Source organism: Clinocottus analis, unplaced genomic scaffold, assembly GCF_023055335.1.
Source record: "Clinocottus analis isolate CAN_PGR_092001 unplaced genomic scaffold, fCliAna1.0.p SCAF_10, whole genome shotgun sequence".
In the NCBI taxonomy this organism is placed as follows: Eukaryota; Metazoa; Chordata; class Actinopteri; order Perciformes; family Cottidae; genus Clinocottus; species Clinocottus analis.
Window position 1 is genome coordinate 12,776,740 of NW_027175821.1, and position 21,881 is coordinate 12,798,620.

Sequence of the window (21,881 nt, forward strand, 5' to 3'; positions counted from 1 at the left end):
GTTTCATTTAGAGGCTTTTAAAAAACCGTTAGAAGAACTTTTACTCTTTTTTTAAAAATGGAAATCCTAAAACCCTCAAATTAAGTTCCCTCATTAATGTTGTGGTAAAACAATCAGCGAGTCACTTACTGTCAGTCTTCCCTGCTGTCTTCTGTAATCCGTCACTGTTGACTGCGTGTCGTGTGAGTGAGTGACAATCATTGCCTCCCGTTTGCTTTTATATGATGACCTCCCAACCTGTGAGCCCTGCCCTCAGCTTACCCAGCCAGACACAGAGGCATGTTTTTCAAGAAAATCAGATTAATTCATTAGACCACTGTTTAAGTGCAGAGTGTGGGTCAAAATAACATTGCGTATGTGACTTCCAAAGCTCAGAGACTCGAGCAGAGTGTAATTAACAGGCCATGGGGTGAAACTATGTTGTTTTTTGTCTGTGTTGTTTTTATTTATCTTTCACATGTTCATGCAGCAGCATGTGAACCACATTATGAACATGTTTCACATACTGTCATATTCAAATGAATGAACTCAGCCTCATGACCAAACAACAGCCAGCTCTATACAGTTTTTAATATCACTGTAAGTGAGACGTTTAATTTGGAAGCCTAATTATTTTATAACTGTGGGGAAAAAACCTGGCGGGCAAACGTTTCTCAAAGGTTACGATTGTTCTTGGTTGAAATATTGCTTTTTTTGTGTGGCTCAGTGATACAATATGTATTTAACTTCTTTGCTCCAAGTTGTGGGATGCTATTTGAGCCTCACTAAGGTGAGAGGATTGTCTTGAGGATGGAGTATTTGTGAATGTGTCAAGGACTTACTCTCTTATAGCTTACACAGGAGTCGAGTGGTATTAGTTGGACTTTATGGTAGCCGGGGCGACAGATGGCTTCTCTACCAAGCTTTGTGCAATCTGTTGTGCCGGTTTACAGAAATCTCGGTGGCCTGCCGACTTATTGTTGTGCAAGCAGCAAGGCTTCTCAACTAAAAGAGTAATCGCACCAATCATATCCACTGTTTAAGGTTGTCTTTTAGGTCGGAGGCACAAAGTGGCCTTCAGGCCTCTCAAAGGACCCGCGGTCGTTGTCAGTGACCTTAAGAAGATCCACCAACACACAGAGCGCTTTGAGGTCAATCCGATGGACTGTTGGAGGATCTTCTCACCTCCTCAGTCAGCTGTAAGTGAATGATTAATGAGGGAGCTGGATGAAGGGTTTTATGGAGGACTTGTCACACCTCAACAGTCAAAGATAATTAATGAGATTGTTGATTGTGTGTGTTGGACTCCATTCAACTGTCATAGGAGGACACGGTTTGAGATCTCTTTAAAGCTGCCCCGACAGGACAGCACTGCTGTACGATACCCCGCCGGGTCACCTGCCAGGAGTTCACGGCCAACATAACGTGAAGGCGTTTGATACACAAAAGGGGCTTTGCTAACCGTTCTGAGTTAGTGCTCTACAGATTACATGCAGCTTCACTCCTATATGTATGAATCTAATATGTCAGTGCAATGAAATCCAGAACAGCTAAGGACCCGTGGGCAGCATGCTTTACACTGCTGTAGTATATCTGATGTCACTGTAAGAATGTAAGCGAACAATCGCTTTTGAAAGACTGGTGATGATTTGTGGAAGCAGTGGTATCTTAATGTAAAACATCAGGCTTTTATGTAACTACAAAATCACAGCCACGGTTTGGGCAGGAAAATGGTCTCCTGAACTGAAAACTGATCAGGCTTCTCAAATCCAACACTTCTAATCCCACATTTTGGATGCGAAAGTTTAAAAGGAACAACGCAGTCTTTAAAACTGTTTCAAAATCCCATATTTTCTAATATAATTAGTTGCGAGACATGTGTGTTACTGGTACTTGTGAGAGTCCATAATGTTGCTGAAAATTACGTTTCTTTTATTCGTAAAAATATCATATAGCTCGAATATCAATTTTTAAGTGTCAATAGACATTGATAGTCACATAACTCATTTCTATCTGGGCTCTCAGCTGATGTGTCATGTCATAACAGGATTATAGAGTCGATAAATGTGAGGCCTGACTATGCCGGTTCGGTTCAGGATCAGGAGCAACAGCCTCTCTGGCTCCTCTGTAATTAAGTTATCAAATTGTTTTTATTATCTGAAATAGATAACCTGAATGCTTTATCTTCTTCTATTTTGTTTAATCTATTATTGGCATCAACAGTCATTCTGCCTCCGTGCGCTTCACTGGGCAAACAAAACCACATCTGGGGGAAACAGCTTTGCCTGAAACTTTACACCTCAATTGATTTGCCGTGTGAACTGACTGGTTCTGGTCATGGTAAAGACAAGCTGCCGATGTATTTATTCGGCCCTTTGGGGTAAAGACAGACTTAAGTTTTGTGTAATTGTTAGACAGTTATGAATGAATTGTGTGAAGCAAGATATCTGATAGAATATGAATGTATTGTCCTTTATACGCTGTATTTTTATGATGTGAAAGTCAGAAGGTTAATTCACCCTGATCACCAACGTTTTTGATCATCATTATGATGCACTGTTTGTTATATGGTGTGGTCTGTATTTTCTTTTTCCACTTAACACTATCCAAACTAAAGACACAGAAAAAGAAGGGTAATCTCATTTTCTATCTCTCTTGGATTTTCTGTTTCCAGTTTGGTCTGTGTGAGGTTACATACAGCCTCATAAGCCCCTTACGCTTAATCTGGTGCCACTTTTGGCAAGCTCTTTATATAGACCGTCAACATCGTCCCACAAATGGACTGCTGACTCGTCGCAGTGCATAACAGCACCATGGTATTACCACGTCTTAACAGCGCAGTCTTTAGCGTGTCGAAAAAATTGGGGCAGTGAGGCTGTTTTTGTAGTTAACAGGGACGCAAAGATGTGACCGAGGATGAACTGTGTACTCATAAGTGCTGTCACTATGTTGTTCTACTGTACTAAAGTCAATATCACTGATTCAAATGCTAAATACACTTTAAACACAGACACAGACACACTAAGTATGAAGCCAGTGAGAAAAGGAGATTACCTGTTAGCTTTCTGTCAGTTAAGCACTGAAACACCAATATGACCTTTAGCCAACTTTCTTTTCAACAGCTGCTATTCAACCGAGTCTGTTACTTCAAAATATTGCTGTTGCCATCAGTTGGAAAGATGCATATCAGTAATGAGCACAGCCAGAGCACGTATTCACAACCCATCTCTCATTCATTACCTGGCTCGCTGGATTGTGTTGTTCATTAAAACATAATCAAAGAACTAAATAAATAGTTTTTCTTATTGTAATATTATTGTAATGTTTTGATAATGAAACTGAATAGAAAGCTCCAATACTCTTCACTGTTGGCTCGCATTTTATATTATCAAGGCCTGGCTTGCTGCCTGGCCTTGATAATATAATATAAAGTAATGTTCTCTGTTTCCATGGAGGTATGGCTCTATATACGCCAAACTGCAGCTCCTCAAGCCTCTCCGTCATCTGCATAGGGTGTCTACAAAAATGGTAATTAAACTCAAAATCCGATTTCACAGCCTTCGTGGAAGTTCTCCTTCTCAACGGAGAACTAAAGCTATCTTTTGTCTCACCTCTAATTTGCTGAGTAATTGTTTTTGTCAGGCGGCAAGAGCAGGCGGTTCCTTGAAGTGGAGTACATCTTGTCTCAGTGTCTTTCTCAGTATCATGCCCAAACCACTGCTTGCATAAGCAGAGCATTTAGATCTGAAAGGAGAACAGAGAGGAATAGTCTTTCTCTAAAGAAGGGGATCTTGCTACCAGTGATGAAGTTTAGCAGTTTAGGTAAATGGTATCAGAGATATAGACAAAGCTTGTGTTGTTGAAGCTTAAACAGAGCATAGTTATCGTTTGCTCAAACCAAATCCTTGATTATTTAATTTGGTACACACATTGATATCCCCTGATTTTCCTCCTAGAGCCACAAGCAGGTCAATGTTTTCACGTATCCAGTGAAGTGTGTTAATATCTCTGAGATAGATTTGACACACAAACATCCACAGTTGGTTGTTATCGTAAACTAAAGCTAAAATTAGCAGGGAAAAATAATATAGTTGGCAAACTGAAACTATTTCCTGTTAAAAAACTATGAAAATGGAATACAAATTTACATGTACTTGTTTTTTTATTTTTTATTTTGGCAGTAACATGAACCGCTGACATTTAATGGAGTTGACGTTCCAGTAGGTGGCGTCTGCCGCGATTGCTTTACAAGAACGATTAATTATCATGGCCGTTCTTTCTCTGTATGGAGCTTCAGAGACATAGATGCCCTTTGCAGAACGAAACGTGAAGTGAAAACTAACTAAAACCTCAAATTAATTAGAAAAGTTGAAACTAAAATAAATTAAAAACATTGAAAATCCAAAAGTACAACAAAACAGACTTTGGTTCTCTGCTGACGTTTACTCCCGCGCCACCGTGAGGTAGACGTGTTGATTTGAATGAAATGTTTGGATTCATGTTCCCATGAGGGAATATTTTAATCACATTGGTGATCCCTTTCCCTTTGTCCAGCATTTTGATTTATGACCAAATACCGAGGGACAGCGAGAGCGATCACTGGCAGTGGCCAGCGTGTGGCAAGTCTGAAAGGCGTCAGCTCGGTGTCAGGACAGCGGCGAGCGATCTCCACTCATACGGCACAACTGGCATGTTTAACAAAGTAAAAAAAAAGAAGCTGCCAAGCTGAGTGGGTGGAGCCACATTTCCTGGAAACACCCATTGTTGTTACAGAGGTCAGATGCCGTAAATCATGTTCATGATTTTAGTTTAGTCAACCTCGCTGTACTTTTTTGTTTATAATTCATTTTATTTATGTATGATTTCACTGGTTTTTGAAACAAAAAGGAACAAAATATATTATATATATTAACTCCAAATATTTACTTTCATAGTCATTTACAACAATCGGCTAAATTGATGAAAAATAATTCATCCTTTTTAATATAATTTAAGTATATTTATCAAAACATTTTTGAGTCAAAAATCGACTAATATCTCCACTTCTCTTTGTATGAAGTTAGGTGCCGGTAGTTGTCACAGGAAGGCCCCCACTAGTCAGAGACTTGCCACCAGTAGAGGCCGGTAGTCCTGACACCTGACTGACGCCTGCCACAGACTCGCCACAGACTTGTCAGTACCACAAGGAGGAGCTTGGCCTTGCTGGTAATACTAGCAAAATAATGACATTCCCATCAGTCTCAATTCATTAAATATCTTTAAATGATGTGCTGTAGATTGCCCACAGCAATCTTGAGAAGTACTGATTATAGATTGAGGGTTAAATATATATGTCATCAAATTGGAACGGACTTGTGTCTATTTGTTTTATGGGGCTGCGGTTGGTGGTCGGCACATTTCTGCTGAGTAGTGAGAGGCAGAACAGCAAATATGGGATCAAACGGCTTCCCACAAAGTTATACGCTCCAGCTAATAGGGAAGGAGGGAAGTAGGAGGGCTGGATAATGGACGATGTTCTCGGAGGGCACAAATAAGAAAGCGAAGGATGATCATAACCATATGGAGGCTGCTTTTTTTTTTGCTGAGAGGGAAGGAGTGTGCAAGAGAGGAAGGAAAGTTTAGGAAGGGTGACGAAAAGGAAAAGTTTGAGAAAAAAACAGCGGAAGAAAGTAAACATGCCTGACAGAGGATGAAACGTCTGATAAAGATGATTACAAAAAACCCAGGAGGAAACTGAGGATTAGCCTGGCAGCTCTCATGTGTGTGAGCTGTTTTTTTTCTTCCCTTCTTCTTTCTGTTTGGAATTTGAGGGCAGGGGCTGAGAGGGAGGAAATAAATACAGACAGGAGAGAAGAGAGAGAAAAAGGAAGCAGTCGGCTGTTTCACACACTGGTGGTGGAGTTGAGCCCCTTGTAAGAATTCTCCTGGCTGTGTCCGCCATCTGGAATGTCGAGTCACTTCCTCTGTCTGCCCGGCGCTCTAGCGGGGTTGTCCTCTGCCTCTCTGCTCCCTCCCTCTGCTCTGACAGCACTCTGAAGAACCGCTGGACACCAGGCCAGCGCGGACGGGACGCCGCTGACAAGACGCGCACGCCGGCACACACCAGCCAGCATGAAAGTGAGACCCCCGGAGTAGCCCACGTCCAACTCAAGACACACTCTCAATGGAATCTGGGCTTGGACGAAGCAAAGACAACTGCATTCATCAGCTGAACTTTTTGGAGGGTGTTCCTATTTCCTTATATGGCAACAGAGCTGGGAAATCATTTGAATTAGTCTGGTTTCTGTTGCATGCCTGTCTGGTTTTAGTGCTGACTGAGTCCCATCTGGTATGTTTCTGTCTCTGTCGTGTGTGTGTGTGTGAGTGTGTGGGCGGCGTGTGTGCGGCTCAATTTGTTTGTTTTGCCATTCTTGGTTCTTCTTTTCCTGTTGTTTGCATGTGGGGTTTTTGTTTTGGGACCAGAGGAGGGCTTGTGTTTGTGGTTAAGCTAGAGGCAGCGTCATCGCCTAGGGGTGGCTGCTTCATTCAGACTGTGCAGCACCTCTCTCTGTTTTTTCTCTACCTCCCCTCCCTCGCGCCGCTGTGATGGTCTGTGTTTGTTGGAGCAACACACCCACCTGGGTGCAGCAACTTGCAACCAAAAGCTGAGACTGGGTCTCTCTCCACACGGATATTATCAGAAAGGTGGACTGAAGCTGCTGTTGAGGAGCAGGCTGCTGTTTGAGTGGACTGACCTCGCAGTCAGCTGGATGCTTCTTCTTTTATTCCTTCATTGCTACAGGATGTGTTACCCTGAAACAACAAACAGGGACCCAGGAAGTGCTTGCTGGCATACACAAGATGATGGGTCGTCTGCTGGAGACTTTGATCATGAAGAACAGGATCAACGCCCTCAACACCCTGTCGCTGACAACTTGAATGGCACTCTGCCAGCTTAATGCCAGTCCGACAGGAAATTAGTGTTACGTAAAGTTCATCACCTCATGTGGATTCTTTTTATGAACATATCTCGCAACATTGATTGCCATGGCTACGGCAGCATGGTATCATCGTGACATCAGCCGTGTGCATGCAGAGGACTTGCTGGCACGGGCGGGGAGGGATGGCAGCTACCTGGTGAGAGACAGTGAGTCTGTGCCAGGAGCCTATGCATTGTGCCTGCTGTGAGTATACACACAACCACACACACACACACACACACACACACACACACACACACACACAGCTTTTCTTATAGATCACAATCATAATTGCCCATCCGCGGTACTTTAAGCTACTTTGTTATCTCAGACCGTAAGAGCAGCTGTGGACCTTTTCTATAAAAGTGTTTGTGTAGATCCAAACTTAAAAGAAAAGGAAGGGAACAGGATTCTCTTCACTCAGTTACCGAGCTTTGTGTGTCCAATTTGATGTGCTCCACCTCTTTGCGAATACTTAATGAATGATTCACTGAGGATGTCTTGAAGTAGTAAACGCTGCCCGATCTGGGAAGAAACAGTTCCACTTTATGTAAAACCATATCTAATTACCTAGTCTCGTTAAACGTTTAGATCTTGGCGAACGTGGTTGGAAACTATTCATAAACGCAACATTTCTGAAGAATGTCCCCATCTGTAAATTGTTTCAGCAGCTCCCACCCCCCAGCCCCCTCTGTCTTATCCATCACTTTCACCATCATCTGCCAGCAAAGACTGACTTTAAGTGCTGTGTGCAGGCTGGGCCACCTCGCACACACACCCTCTCCAGACTAGTCCCCTGTCCGGTCCGAACATCGTCCACCTCAGGCAGTGGGACCCTGGCCCAGGACTCCCTGTTTCCTCTTTTACCCCTATTTCTTCCCTGGGGCCCCTGAAGGAGGGCGGGAGCTCCAGCGACCGCACTACGCTGACTGCTCATCAGCCCGAGCCAGATACATTCCTGAAAGCTGAGCCCGGGCGCTCGCAGTGCTCCCTCTTTCCCTCCGTTCTTTTCTCAATATGTCATTCCCTCTTTTAGTTTGTTAAATACCTCCACACATTTGATTCAGTCATTCTGCTATCATGGTTTCCCTTTGTTCAGTTAACGCACAGGAGATGACAGATAAAAAAAAAGGCCTCATCATTACGTGCTGCCTTGAAACAAATTCCTCTGACGTGACTGGAGATGATGATCTAAGTGTCTCTCACACATTGTATAACTCTAAACAAGACGCGTCATTGGTGATCTGTAAAACAACTGGCGCCTTGTTAAGAAAGTTACAGTGTCTTTAACTACAGTAATACATCTGGTCTTTATTTAAACAATACATTTAAGTGCATTTCCCCTTTGAATGTTAGCTCAGAAGCGTGTTGTAGTAATTGGCCATGGCATTAACAACAGAGTTATTTTTGGGTCCCCAAAGGTTCCAACGCCATGTTCACACCTATCGGATTCTTCCCGATGCGGACGGCCTCCTCGCGGTTCAGGTGAGTCCTCCTCGCCGTGTGACACTGACTCCTTCAACCGGATGAGGAAGAACAGCGGAAAGACACAATGGATGTCTTGGCACAAACTGTCCACGCAGGGAGAGAGAGACATGTAGTCGGTCAGAGGACGCGACAGGGATCAAACAATGGTTTGTTATTGTCTGCTGGAGGAGAACAGGAACATGTTTGTGTTTCCTCTCTGTGCAGGCTCTGTTGCGACGACAGCAGCCTTGTTGAATGGCATCTCTGCCATGTGGCCTCACGCTTGCAGCACGAGCGCAGCAGCACAGAGGAGAAATTGTTTTTATGTCTCAGAGATTCCTACTCAACCCACACACTAGGTCACTGACCAATGGGTGTGCTTATTTGTTGTGTGGATGGACGGGGGTGTTTGGTTGGATGTGGCAAGAGTTCAAGCCAGTAATGGAACGAGTCTGTTTTTGATATTCTGAACAGATTTAATCATCAAATGACCGAATTATTCGATGATAAAAACACAAACACAAAGTCAAAGTCTGCAAACACATACGCACACAGTGGGTAAGGTGAAGCGAGAGAGAGTGAGGGAAATAAACAGTTTCACAGACTCAACCGCAAATCATCTGTGGCTTTGAAAAAAAAAATGTCTGCATATTAAAGTCCAATAACAAGTTTACTAATGATTGTCTGGCAGTCGTTTTTTAAGCCTCTGACTTGGAAAAGTCCTCTGCTTTCAAATGAAGAGTATAAACTCTGTTGCTATTTCAGTTGTGTTTCCACTGCCATCAGTACAAACCTCCAGTATGTTTTTTCCCTCCCTGGATTTGCTCCACTAACTCACAAGTCACAGGCTTTCCTTTTTGCTTATCCAAGATGGCCATGGAGATATTTTGGGGCCCTTTTTACTCTGGTACTGTCTGTTATTCCTTGTCATTTCTTTTTAATTGCTTTTCAAGAGATCCTTGTGGTTCAAAAAATACTATTTGAAGAGTTCCTGGCAAAACAGACGGGTAGCTTAAGCCAAAATGACCGCAATATGAAAACAAAAACGTCTATAAAAGGGGGCACAGGAAAAGGCTTCGCTTGGTATTGTGGTCTAATGCCAGCCCTGTTGTTTTGTTCATGTAACCCGTAGCGTTGTTGCTGTGTTTGCACACAGCACCTGTGCACTGCATGTGTGTTTATTTAATCTTAATTTTTGCTGGTGCTGCTTTGAGTGACGCTGAAGTGTAGCTGTCCAGGTTTTTTGTTGGAAAGTTTAAGAGTACGCTTTTTTTTGTGCTATGTTTTTTTGTGAGGCTTTTTTTGTGAATGTTGAACCTCAGTGAACCGTGACAGACAGGTGCTGCCACAGCCAGGAAGTAGCTTTCAGCGATGGGTCTCCTGTTGGGTGAAGGCCAGATCTTTCTAGACCAATTTTAGCACAGCAAATCATCGGCGTGTGGCTTTTATAAACACTTTTGTTTTGTTTTCCCAAGCGATGTTTCAATTGTGGAAACATCTGCTAATAACAAATATGCAAGCTAGAATTGTGCCGTCATTCTTTAAAAACTTTTTGTTTAGTTTTTTCATATTATGCAAGATTCAGACTTTCAGTTGGAATAGTAAGATAACAAATGAATTTGTAGGGTTACGGTTAGGATTTTAAGGGTTAAGTTATCTTTATATCTTTATAGTTGTCATATGTATTGTTTTGGCTTACAAACCTGTATTACACAAAGCATGCATATATAAAAAAAACTTAACTGATTTAATATGCTGCGTATATATTCATGAATGTGTTTCTCAATGTAAAATTAATGTTATAACGCAGATTATGTCTCGTATGATCGACAGTGCATTTGTTTACCCTTTCTGTGGTCTTTCCAGTTTCTGTTTACAGCAAAGACTAACACGCATGTTTATAGGATTAATACAGTACACATACTCACTGACTTTTGATGTTTGTGTGTGTGTGTGTGTGTGTGTGTGTGTGTGTGTGTCTCACAGACAACACAGGGGGTCCAGGTAAACTGTTTTCGGACACTGGAGGACCTGGTGTTGGGGTACCAGCATCCCCACAAGGGCCTGGTCACTCCTCTGCTTTACGCTGTTCCCCGTGACACAGACACTGGGGAGGAGAGCTCAGGTGGGGCCGCTATCTGTTATCTATATTTGGCATTATTCATAGTGAAAGATTACATACCTGTGAAAACGGGGCTCCTTTTAGAGCTGCATAAGTATTTGTGTTATTATGTTTGATTTGATGTTTCGTGCATGCACAGATGACGAGAAGCCGCCTCCAGCTCCAGCCTCGGTCAACACGGTGCTGTCCACAGGACCACCAGCAAAACCCGCCCCTCACGCCCTGTTCCTGGACAAGTTGCGGGAGCTGAACACATCCAGGTGTGGTTATCCAGATTCAATGCTAAATAGTTAACGGTTTGGCAAAAGACGTTCCTTGCAAAGTGCTTATCTATTTTGCATGTAAACCCTTACACATATTTGAGAGCTGCTCATTCTGTCCGACAATATGTGCCTATTTATTGGTTTGGGACTTGAAGTGATTTATAGTTGTATTAATGGGACCCATCTGTCATATTCACAACATTTTCTCATCTAAATATGCACCTGTTGGCAATCAAGCATAGAGAAAGCAACATGTGAAACCCTCTGTTGACTCCTTTGGGCCTATTAATAAACAGTACTGATGCGGTGTATGCTCTGTGGTTTTTGTCAGTAGATAAAACTCATGCAAAATTAACATCCAGAGAGCAGAAATGGCTCAAGTTCTTTAATTAAATGAATTCTGCCTGTTTTATTCTGTTTACAGTACTGCGGGTGATCTGATCGGTCTACTCAATGACTACCTCTTCAGTGAGCTGCCTCTTGACATTGAGAATGTGCACAAAGGGGCAACAACTCTATGCCACCTTAAGCGTACTCTGGGTACTGCGTGTCAAGGCTTAAACAGGTTAGCCGACTTGCATTATTAACGATGAGCCTGATGTGAAAACTAGGAGCAGTATGCAAACGTATAGACTGTTACAACACAGGACACAATCTACACAATAGATGTTCTGCACTATACAGTATGCAAACAGATGTTTTGTCATTAAAATTGATCTGATCTACAGTGAAATTGACCTGACTCTTTCAAGTCTGGAAACCCTGGCCAAGGTCTTTGACCATCCAAGCTGCTCTTTAACACACACCAAGAAACAGGTACAGTGCAAACCATTCAGCAAGCTTTTTTATAATATGGTAACCCTTTTACTGTCAGGGATGAAGGTGCATTCTTACACATTATTATATACATCAACTCATGGCGCTTTATGTATTGTATTTTTGGATCAAGGGCCCCGAGATGGATTTAGACAGCCTGTTGTGTAAGATTTCAGCTTTGGTCAGCCTCCTTTCTTCGTTGGAGAAAAAGGTACGTTTATGAATTGAATGAAACAAAGTTTTTGATTGTGGCAAGATTCCCTTGTGACAAGTGATTTCTTGCAATACTATCGCTCACAGTCTTGCACCTTTTAGTGGCAGTGGTTATTGAGTGACGATGAGGTTGTGGGCAACAGTGGTAAGATTGTAACACTGCACATTCTCTGATCGTAAAGGTATTAAAAGCATTACAAGATGCGGTGACCAATCACAATCTGGCAATACAGCCGAACCCACCTCCCCCTGAACCAACACCCACCAATGTAACTCCTGTCAAGAACCAAGCCAGACAGCTGCCAGTTCACTCCTTTCAGGTACATCACGTTGAACAAGTAAAATCTAATCGTTTTATCAAAATATGACAAATCTTGCTACTGGTATCCCGCTATTTAAATGTGTTAACAGTTGTTTTTCTGGCGACGTCCAGGTGAAGATGGTGCGGTACGGCAGGCAGACTGTTTCTGTAGATGTGGACGCAGGAGTGCTGCTCTTTGACAGGAAGGCTGGTTCATTCGGTATCGAGCGGGTTTCACATGACAGAAGTAAGAAATACTCACTTTTCAGTACCCATTACATCTATCTTGCTTGCAGACATAATATATATATATATATATATATATATATATATATATATATATATATATATATATATATATATATATATATATATCTTGGGTATCAGTCCTTCAGGTTGTCAAGTTCCAGAGCAGTCCGGCCAAGGTACGCATGGTGGTCGACAGCCCCCACAACACACCACGGGAAATGACGTTTGAAAGTGCACGGGTAAGGAGGGATACCTTGCTCTATTATCAACTGGAATCCGCTGTTTTCTTTTCCATAATTCACTGAGTGTGTCCCCCTCTCTTTCAGAAACGTGATGCCTTCTGCCAACTCCTCCAGATGATAAAAACCAGGCACTCTCAGCTGAGGGAGCCAGACGTGATCTCTGTGTTTGTTGGCACCTGGAACATGGGTAACCATTAACGTGGTGACAGTCTCTTCCACTGTCAGGGAGCAGAATTTGAATTAGAAGGATATTTTTTAGTCAACATTTATTGTGTTGTGTTGTGTGCACAGGTGGCTCCCCTCCTCCTCGCAGCCTGCAGTCGTGGGTGACCTGCTGCGGTCTGGGACACACCCCTGATGACTCCACCGCCTTAGTCCCTCATGACATCTACGCCTTGGGGACTCAGGAAAATCCTCAGGGGGAGAGAGAATGGACAGAACACATCAAAGCGACCCTGCGCAGCCATACTCACATTGACTTCAAACAAGTAATTATTGTCTTCTCTCAAAAAACTCTTCTCTTCATTTTCTTTTTCAATGTTTTCTTCATGGGGATTATTACGTCTATATAGGGTGCATACCCATAAAGATACCATATTTTCACAGAAGAAAGAATCAGAAGTTTACATGACCATAAGAGTTTGAAGAGAACTCCACTCATTTTATACATGAAAGTAGGTTTACAGTAAAACTATTGCATGTCTAAAAACATAAAGCCTTTTGTGGCCAAACCAAGAACATCAAGAATCAATTTGACTCTTAGACAAAAAAAACTTCTCACATAAATCTCTAAATCAATGTTCATGCCCTAAAACATTCCCCCAGATGTCAAAACAGATCTGAAGTTTTACAAACAAATACGACCAATACATAATCTAGTATAACATAAACTTATATTACTGTAAAACCCCAAATACTTTAATGCCTCTGGCCTGAAATATGAAATATAATCACAAGGAAACGTTTTGAGGTTTAAATTCAAACCAAAAAAACGTAAAACATTAAGCTTATATTTTAGAGCAGTTATTACATTATTTATATAATTTGTTGGACTAGCTGAATATAAATATATTCAAATATAAAATAAACTTTAAGTTCACAGTTCCAAGTCTATTCTGTAGGGTCAACCTTGGCATTTTTAACTTACAAAGCTTGAATTTTAACCTCAAGTAAATCAGTGCTTCCTTCAAAGTATCGTATATGTGAGCATTTCAAAAGGCATCTTCCCTCAAGTAAAACCTTGACATGTTACATTTGGTAGAAGGTAAAATTACAGTAAATCAAGTGTGACGGATCACATAAATTTTGAATTGGAAGGAAAATATGTTTCAGCAGCGTGTCAGATCAAGGAAAAGGGGGGGAAAAAAAACAGCTAAATACTCAACCTGGTGTCGTCTTGGGATATATATATATATATATATATATATATATATATATATATATATATATATATATATATATAGAGAGAGAGAGAGAGAGAGAGAGAGAGAGAGAGAGAGAGAGAGAGAATATTAGCCAAAGAGAGATCATAATTTTTGATATTTTTGATATTTCTTTAAACAAACACTTCACGTCGCTGTAGAACTGGTCTGTTTCAGTGCCTGTGTTCACGGGGGATTTACTGAAATGGGTCAAATCATTTGAGAAATGTGTAATTATTGTATACGTTCTCGTCTGTCCATTGTAATGCAAAGCTTTGTCCTGTAGATGGCAGTACAGTCTCTCTGGAATATGAGGCTGGCTGTGTTCGTGAAGCCGGAGCACGAGAGTCGCATCAGCCATGTGAACGCAGCCAGTGTGAAGACAGGCTTAGGAAACACATTGGGTAAGCTGCCCTGCACGGTGACACCACCACAGATACACACAAAGAAACTACAGAACATGTAGAGTACAATGGCTGAAAGCCCGAAATAGTAGTGCATGATTAACAGAAGCAGATGTGTGTTTATTAACCAGGAGGTTTGAGCTTGAGTATCTCTGTTGTTCAAGGAAACAAGGGAGCAGTTGGCGTCTCCTTCCTCTTCAACGGGACATCTTTTGGGTTTGTTAACTGCCACCTGACCTCTGGAAGTGAAAAGGTCCTGAGGTACATTTGGTGTATACAGTGTAACACAAAATCAGTCTGCTCCTGTTTTATTTCTATGAAGTATTAAAATGATTTAAAACTGTCCCTTAATGTACCTCATGTTCAGGAGGAACCAAAACTTTGTGGACATCCTCAGACTGCTTTCTCTGGGCGACAAACAGCTCGGTGCCTTCGACATCAGCCTGCGCTTCAGCCACCTCTTCTGGTGTGGAGACCTCAACTACCGACTCGACTTGGATGTTCAGGTCGGGCTAATTCTGTACTGTTTTAAGTGCTCTGGTTTAAGACACTTGAAGATAGTTGCGAAAATATCCATTAATATGAATTATTGCTTCTGTCTGGGCCTCACTGATGCAGGACATCCTGAAACATGTATCTAAGAGAGAGTTTGAAGAGCTCATGTGTGCAGACCAGCTGACCAGAGAGCGACAAAAGAGGAAGGCCTTTCTTAATTTCAGTGAGTTCTTTATTGGTCGCTGTAATCTCTTAACATTTTACAATAACAAAATGAATGGTAATTATAGAGATAGATACCATTATATGTTTTATCTGCCCTGCTTTTGCTGACTTCACTCTGTAAAGACTTCTTTCTCTGCTTATCGTGGTTAAGAGGAAGAGAAGATTGCATTTCCACCCACCTATCGGTATGAACGGGGCTCCAGAGACTGCTACCTGTGGCAGAAGTACAAGACTTCGGGAGTGAGTCATTTAATATTATACAAAAACAGCAGGGAAAAACAGGATGGAGTAGGCATGAAAAATCTGCACATTTTGAGTAGCTGTCATGAAAATGTTTGGACACAGAACCAAGATTTCAATGATTTCATCAAGGTTTTCAGCTTCACGGCTCTTAACGACTATCGGACGGCTTGCTAAGACATTTCAGTACAAACGGTCCCTCAGTACCTTGAAGATCAGCCCCACAGAGCCGCCAGCAGGACTTTGAGCTGTAGTTTTTATATAAGTAGCTTTAAAAGGACTCAGGCAACATGCACAATGTAGACACTAATATGATGATTAAAAAACAATACAGCAGTCCCAGAAAACAACCCCATAAAAGGATAATGTATTGAATAAAGAAGACCTGTATCTAATAAGAGAAAGGGAAGCATGGGAAAATATTTGCAGTGCAAATACAAATTTTTATTTTACAATGGTACACAATCTGAAGGTCAAGAGTTTACGGTGAGTCAAATATTCCCCTCAACTTTATTCACGAGTCTGTAAAACAGCTGTTCTATGTCTGTAGAGTCGTGTTTATATTAAGTTCAAGATGACGATACATTTTCTAAACAATGTGTGTTTCTTTTATTACATGTTTCCTTTTGGACTCCACTCAGCATTAAATTAGTACCTGTTAATATCCTTTATATTCGTCTTTGCTGTAGTTTTTGTCTTTAATATTTTTGTCTTGTTTTTCAGAATTACATTGTTGTACTTTTAGCCTGTAGGTTTATGTATTTTAGACTCTGATGGTAAATACACAACACATACTAAACCAGCAAAGCACAACTACAAAGAGCATAGCCAAGAAGTGCTCTAAATATATAGTTGAGTCAAGATATTTTTATAAATAACTAAAACCTACTGAGGGGTTCAATAGGTGACTGACAGCAGCTGCCATGTCAGATAAAAATAGGAGGTTAAGATTTAACACACAGTCTAAAAAGGAATATTTGGCACAACAGGAACAAATGTATCCTTCAATGCATACAATTTGTTTATCTGGTATTTGGATTTGTTGTACAATACTTTGTTAATTTACACTTGCGTCTCTTTCTGTAGGTGCGAGTTAATGTTCCATCGTGGTGTGATAGGATTCTGTGGAAGTCCTACCCAGAGACGCACATCATCTGCACTGCATATGGTAGGGTCTGGAGATTCAAATAAATACTAACAAAAAGCTTTAAGTCGGAAAGTAAACAGTTAAATAAGGCATACGCTAAATGTATAAGAGCCGCACAGAGAGGCCAGTGCCTAAACCTCGACATTCTCAAATTAGATGTCCGTGTTTTTTTTCTTTCTTACCACTGCAAAATGAGAGCAGCCTTCAAAACGAATAACGGTCAGCCCCAACATCCTGGTCTGTGGTCCATAAAGAAAAAGAGTCATTTCCTCTCTTTCTGCCCGAGCTTTTTTCACTGGCTAACCTCTGAAACCTACCTAAACATAACAAATGGATAGTAGCAAATCTCTCTAAATATGTCTTTTGTCACATCTTGAAAAATGGTCAAGTTGCCTTCAGCTACTGTAAATATTTAGTGCTGTCATTGCAATTCTCATAGGAAACTAATATGGAGGAGTTGTCTCTCACCAGGTTGCACAGATGACATCTTCACAAGCGATCACTCACCTGTTTTCGCCACGTTCCAAGTGGGAGTGACATCACGGTTCAATTGCAAAACAGGTGCTGTCATTGTGGACACAAACAGATGGAATATGACTGCATCCCCTTATTAAGTGAACAGCATTGTTATGCATTTGTCTCGCGCAGATACACATTCAAGCATGGAGAAGGCCTGGATAGAGCTTGAAGGCATCGAGGCCATTGTGAAGACGGCGAGCAAGGCAAAGTTCTTTATTGAATTTCATTCGTCTTGCCTTGAAGGTATGTAACCACACAAAAAAGACATTTTACATGAAGCCATTATGCGGCGAAATGACAAAGATTCATTCACGCCTTTCTTTGCAGAGACACGGCGTTCGAGTGAGAATGACTCACAGGGCTGTGATGTTCCCAGATTTCTCAAGCTGGGCTGGTCCTTCAAACAACTGCCGAAGGTTAAAGAGGCTCATTTGGAAATGGCTGAAATTATTGTTAGTTTTTTAATTTAAATTCTAACGTCGGTTCTTGCGATTTGCTTATGTCTGTCATAGCTTCTTCCAATCATGTCCGACATGGAGTATCTTCAGGATCAGCACCTGCTGTTGTCTGTCAAGTCATGTGACGGCTTTGAGTCCTACGGTTGGTCACATTAACTACTACATTCATAACATCCGTCTGGGTTGGCTGATGAGTGTCCTTAAAGTGAAATTGTATCTAGAAATATGAAAGGATTTCTATTTTTTTTTTTTCTGAAAATAAGAAATATCTTTTTACTGCTAAACGTGGTAGTTTCATTATGTAATAATGACGTTTGGAGCTTTAAGCTTGAGCTAAAGAATGTGCATTAAAGGTTCTCCTTGACACATTTATTAACACTTTTATTGACTAATATTTTCTGCCGAGATAGACCTGTTTTCATTCGGTCATCTGTATCCAAAAGAATGAAAATGCTCACAATAAAGTGTATGGTTTACTGTATTTTAAGACACCGAATTTAGTCTTATAAATATACATTTTCTCCCAAAATCAAATGCAGTTGACCTTTAACCTAGCTCAACCAGTCTGTGTCTACTTCTATGGAAACCATGCTGAAACTATCTGGATTTATGAGTTGCACCCTTCACTTTAGTTCAGCTTTAAATGTCTTATTGATCTATGAATCATCTTTTTGTTTAGGTGAATGCTGCGTGGCTCTGCGTTCACTCACCGGTGCCTCGGAGCAGTTTGAGACATTTCTGAGTCACAGAGGCGAGGAGATGGGCTCCATAAGAGGACGGGTCAGGGTCCACGTGCCCAAGGACAGACGAGGGACTCGAGAGAAGACCTACGGTGGGTCAGCCGGAACTGGTCCTCTCTTGCCCGTGGCCTTGCTTGCACTATCACTTCCCACTGGACTTTCATCTCCACTGTCACTGCATTCTTTGACTCCCATGAGTCCCACATTGCTTCCTCTATTTGGTTCCTCAATGATCTTTGACTTGGCTTTACACTTGCTAGTAGCTATCGACCGCTTCCTCTTTTGGCTCCTGATTGACTGACCCTGACCAGATGCATCCTGTGACACTGAAACAGGACAGATGAGTGGTATGTCACCAGGTCAGGCACTGCAACAACACACACAAACACCACTATGCTGTTTAATTGCAAACTGGCATGGCCTTTGATCTACACACACACCACACAGACGTCAAGGGAAGTCTTGCTCATTACGACAACTGATGATTTCCACGATTTCACTTTTTCAGAGTGGTTCCATTTTGAGAAAGATGATAAAGGTCCGAGGAGGGGACATATATCTCCTGCATCTACACGGGTTCCAATAAACAGGTGAGTGAGGACCTTTTTATGATTTGTTTTGACTTGTTGACTTGTTTTGGTATGTCTTTGACCATGTGAGCACATTTCACCTGCTATGTTTTCAATTTCATTTCAAAGTTAGTCTTACTTTACATTGCATCCTGTTATTTTCCCAAATCTTAGGAGCTGTGATCTAAATTATGCTGAAACAATTTGTACTTTTTTAGTGGTATTGCTTGTTTTTTTGTTTTTTTGAAGTTGCTGTGTATTTCTTAAACTGCTCCTTAGATTGTATTTCATCTTCTCTGAAGCCACATGCCCAAATCAAGGCAGACCTTGTACCTTACCACAATGCTACTATTGGTCTGAACACTTGTAATGTCAACAGTGAATTTGAGTGAGGACATTACACAATTCTTAAAAATTAGAATTAAGGACACATTTACGGACTTAAAATTGTTAAGAATTTACTAAATTCAAAACATGTTTGTTTATTGCAGGTCCTTTGCAGCTCCTCCCAAGCTAACCCCGAGCAGCTACACCAATCCAGCCTACTTCATCTTTGAAGGCGTGTCAGTGGCACGCAGGGTGGAGGAGCCTCTCCCTCAGCGTCGGGACCCTCCGGTGATCTGGTCTGGAAATGAAGCCTTGCAGCTCCCGAAAATCTCAGGACGTCAGGGCTTCGACAGGAGACCCTGTCACAGATCAGACTTTACAGAGATTGAAATTCCAGCCGTCCTGCCCCAAAGCGCTCCATCCAGCGACCTTCAATCCCCACGCACCAACTCCTCTTATCAGCTTTTTCCAGCCAAAACTCCATCTCCCATACCTCCACCCTCCAGTAACGCCATGCCACAGTACCAGGAACAGACTTCACAACCCAGAGACAAGTACCAAGGTAAAAAAATTGTTCACGACTCAATACTGCCGGAGAAGAACCTGAGGAACTTGTATATGAATCACTCGGCAATCATCAGGGAAAAAGCCAGAAGGGATCAACATCAGCTTCTTCCAGAAAGGACCAAACTTCTCTGGGCAGCCAAGGTGCCGTCACCTTTCCCCTACACCCCCACTCACTTACCACAGACTCAGGTCTCTGTTCCCTGGATGGTGGATCTGCAGCCCCCTGGACCTACAGGAGACAACTCCCTCACTGCTTTGCAAATGGCCAAGTCCCTCAGTGAAGTTGACTTCTTCCCAACATTGCAGAGAGGCCCATCCATACCCAACCATAGGCCAAGTTATAGAAACGGCCCCTCCATGCATGGAGATAGAGGCTACAGCTGGGAGAAAGAGGTAGGATGCTGCTCTTGAAAACTTTTAAAAAGGCACAACTCCTTGTGCGCTAGAAAAACAAAACATCTGTCTGCTTTATCTCAACGCAGGTCTCTGTGCTCCAAGGTGCTCCAGAAACTGTGCGGGAGCTTCTCAGTACTCTGGGTCTTCAGAAATACACCCTGGGACTCAGCCTCAATGGCTGGGATGATCTGGATTACTTCAGGTAAAATCATTTTGAATATTGCGTTCCATAAGGTGCACTCAGTAACGCTCTAATTGCTGCATTTCATTGACAGTTATTGACTATTAATGACTATTATGACTACTGTTACTAGACAGACACAGAGAAATACATATTTTAATGAGAGGACTGAACATCACGTTCATGTTCAGATTCCAGTACGAGGGCAAAGGAATGCAGTTTTAGCATCTGAGCAGAAGTGCAAAGGAACAGTAAAAGGGCAGTGCAATGTGCTGGATAAATAAACGTATGAGTAGTGTATCAATATACACAGTATACTGTAAACATTAAGATCAGTGGATAAGACATGCACAATATAAACAGTTTACATAAGGTATAAGCACTCAGGTGTAAGTGTGTATAGTCACTGGAGGAAAGTGTCTGGTGTGTGGAAGGGGGAGTTGGTGGGAAGCGGGGATGGGGGCTATCACCGTGGTGCAGAGTTAGTAAGTTGATGGCTGAGGGAGAGAAGCTGTTCCTGAGCCTTTTAAACATGATGTCAGTTTCAAATAAATCCAGTCACGGTATGTTGATGGAAAGAAACATTGGGACCAGTTGTACTTATATGTGTGTCATGTTGTAAACATTACAAACTACGTGATGATCGCTGTTCCACTACAGTGGCATCACTGAGGAGGATCTACGCGCTGCAGGAGTGACGAACCCTTCGCACCGACGCAGGATCCTCGAGAACCTGCCCAGGAACTGGAACTGACTCACAGAGATGGAAAACGTTGCTGGTACGAAGCCTCAGTTAGAACTGGAAAGAACTGTTCAGACGGAGACCTGAAAGGTGGAAAGACTGATTGGATATCAATCCCATCCGCTGAACTTTATCACAGCCCTGCCGTCTTTTTCATTTACTCAATCAATACTGTAACAAAGGTTTGTCTGTGTCAACACAGCAAAGGGAACATAGTGCAGGACGTACTCGTGCCACAGTCTGCTTCATTCATCTATCCATCTTGACAGATACTGAAAGCGGTGGGTGATATGAATGGAAAACCTTGATGTGTATCTACAGTTACCGACAAATATCCAACTATTGATAATGGTATCAAGGTCTCATTGATTTAGTTTTAATGGATTTTAAATGACTATAAAAATATAGTCCTTCAGTTCCCAGTGTTCACTCAAGGTTAAAATTTACTGTTCACCTTCATCCCTTCTACTGTGTGCTTTCCATTACTCTGCTATTATTGAGCCTGGATCTGAGCTTGTAAAAGCCCACTATTAAACCTATGGAGCATAAAATCCATAGCTGTACATATCCACAGGAACAGCGTCTGTAAAGTTGGTATAGAAGGACCTGCCATATCTCATTTTGTTTTCTGTCTCATAATGTTGCTATCATGTCACTTAATCAGTACCAATGTCCACTGTGCATGTTTGACGCAACCTTTTGTAAAGTGCATACAGCACGTCTTTACTGTCACCAAGCAATCAGTGCTAATTCATGCTATCAAGCATCTGGAAACAGATAAATCACTTTGAGTCCGTTCTGTTTCAGTGCTCACATCACATCCATGCTGCCTGTATGCT

General features: G+C 41.9%; 1 protein-coding gene across 1 annotated transcript; it reads left to right on the forward strand.

Annotated features, from left to right (window-relative positions):
- The first annotated feature begins 6,639 nt into the window (after nt 1–6,639).
- inppl1b (inositol polyphosphate phosphatase-like 1b) lies at nt 6,640–21,828 on the forward strand. Its single transcript, XM_068589647.1, has 27 exons — nt 6,640–7,142; nt 8,360–8,423; nt 10,392–10,530; nt 10,667–10,787; nt 11,215–11,355; nt 11,519–11,606; nt 11,740–11,817; nt 12,002–12,139; nt 12,253–12,367; nt 12,508–12,608; nt 12,696–12,798; nt 12,903–13,099; nt 14,319–14,436; nt 14,601–14,697; nt 14,804–14,942; nt 15,055–15,154; nt 15,308–15,396; nt 16,483–16,564; nt 17,015–17,104; nt 17,192–17,305; nt 17,390–17,478; nt 17,575–17,662; nt 18,200–18,352; nt 18,769–18,850; nt 19,321–20,116; nt 20,206–20,321; nt 20,961–21,828. Exons 1-27 carry the CDS (start codon nt 7,006–7,008, stop codon nt 21,052–21,054), a joined length of 3,669 nt encoding a protein of 1,222 aa, XP_068445748.1. The 5' UTR covers nt 6,640–7,005; the 3' UTR covers nt 21,055–21,828.
- The last annotated feature ends 53 nt before the right edge of the window (nt 21,829–21,881 follow it).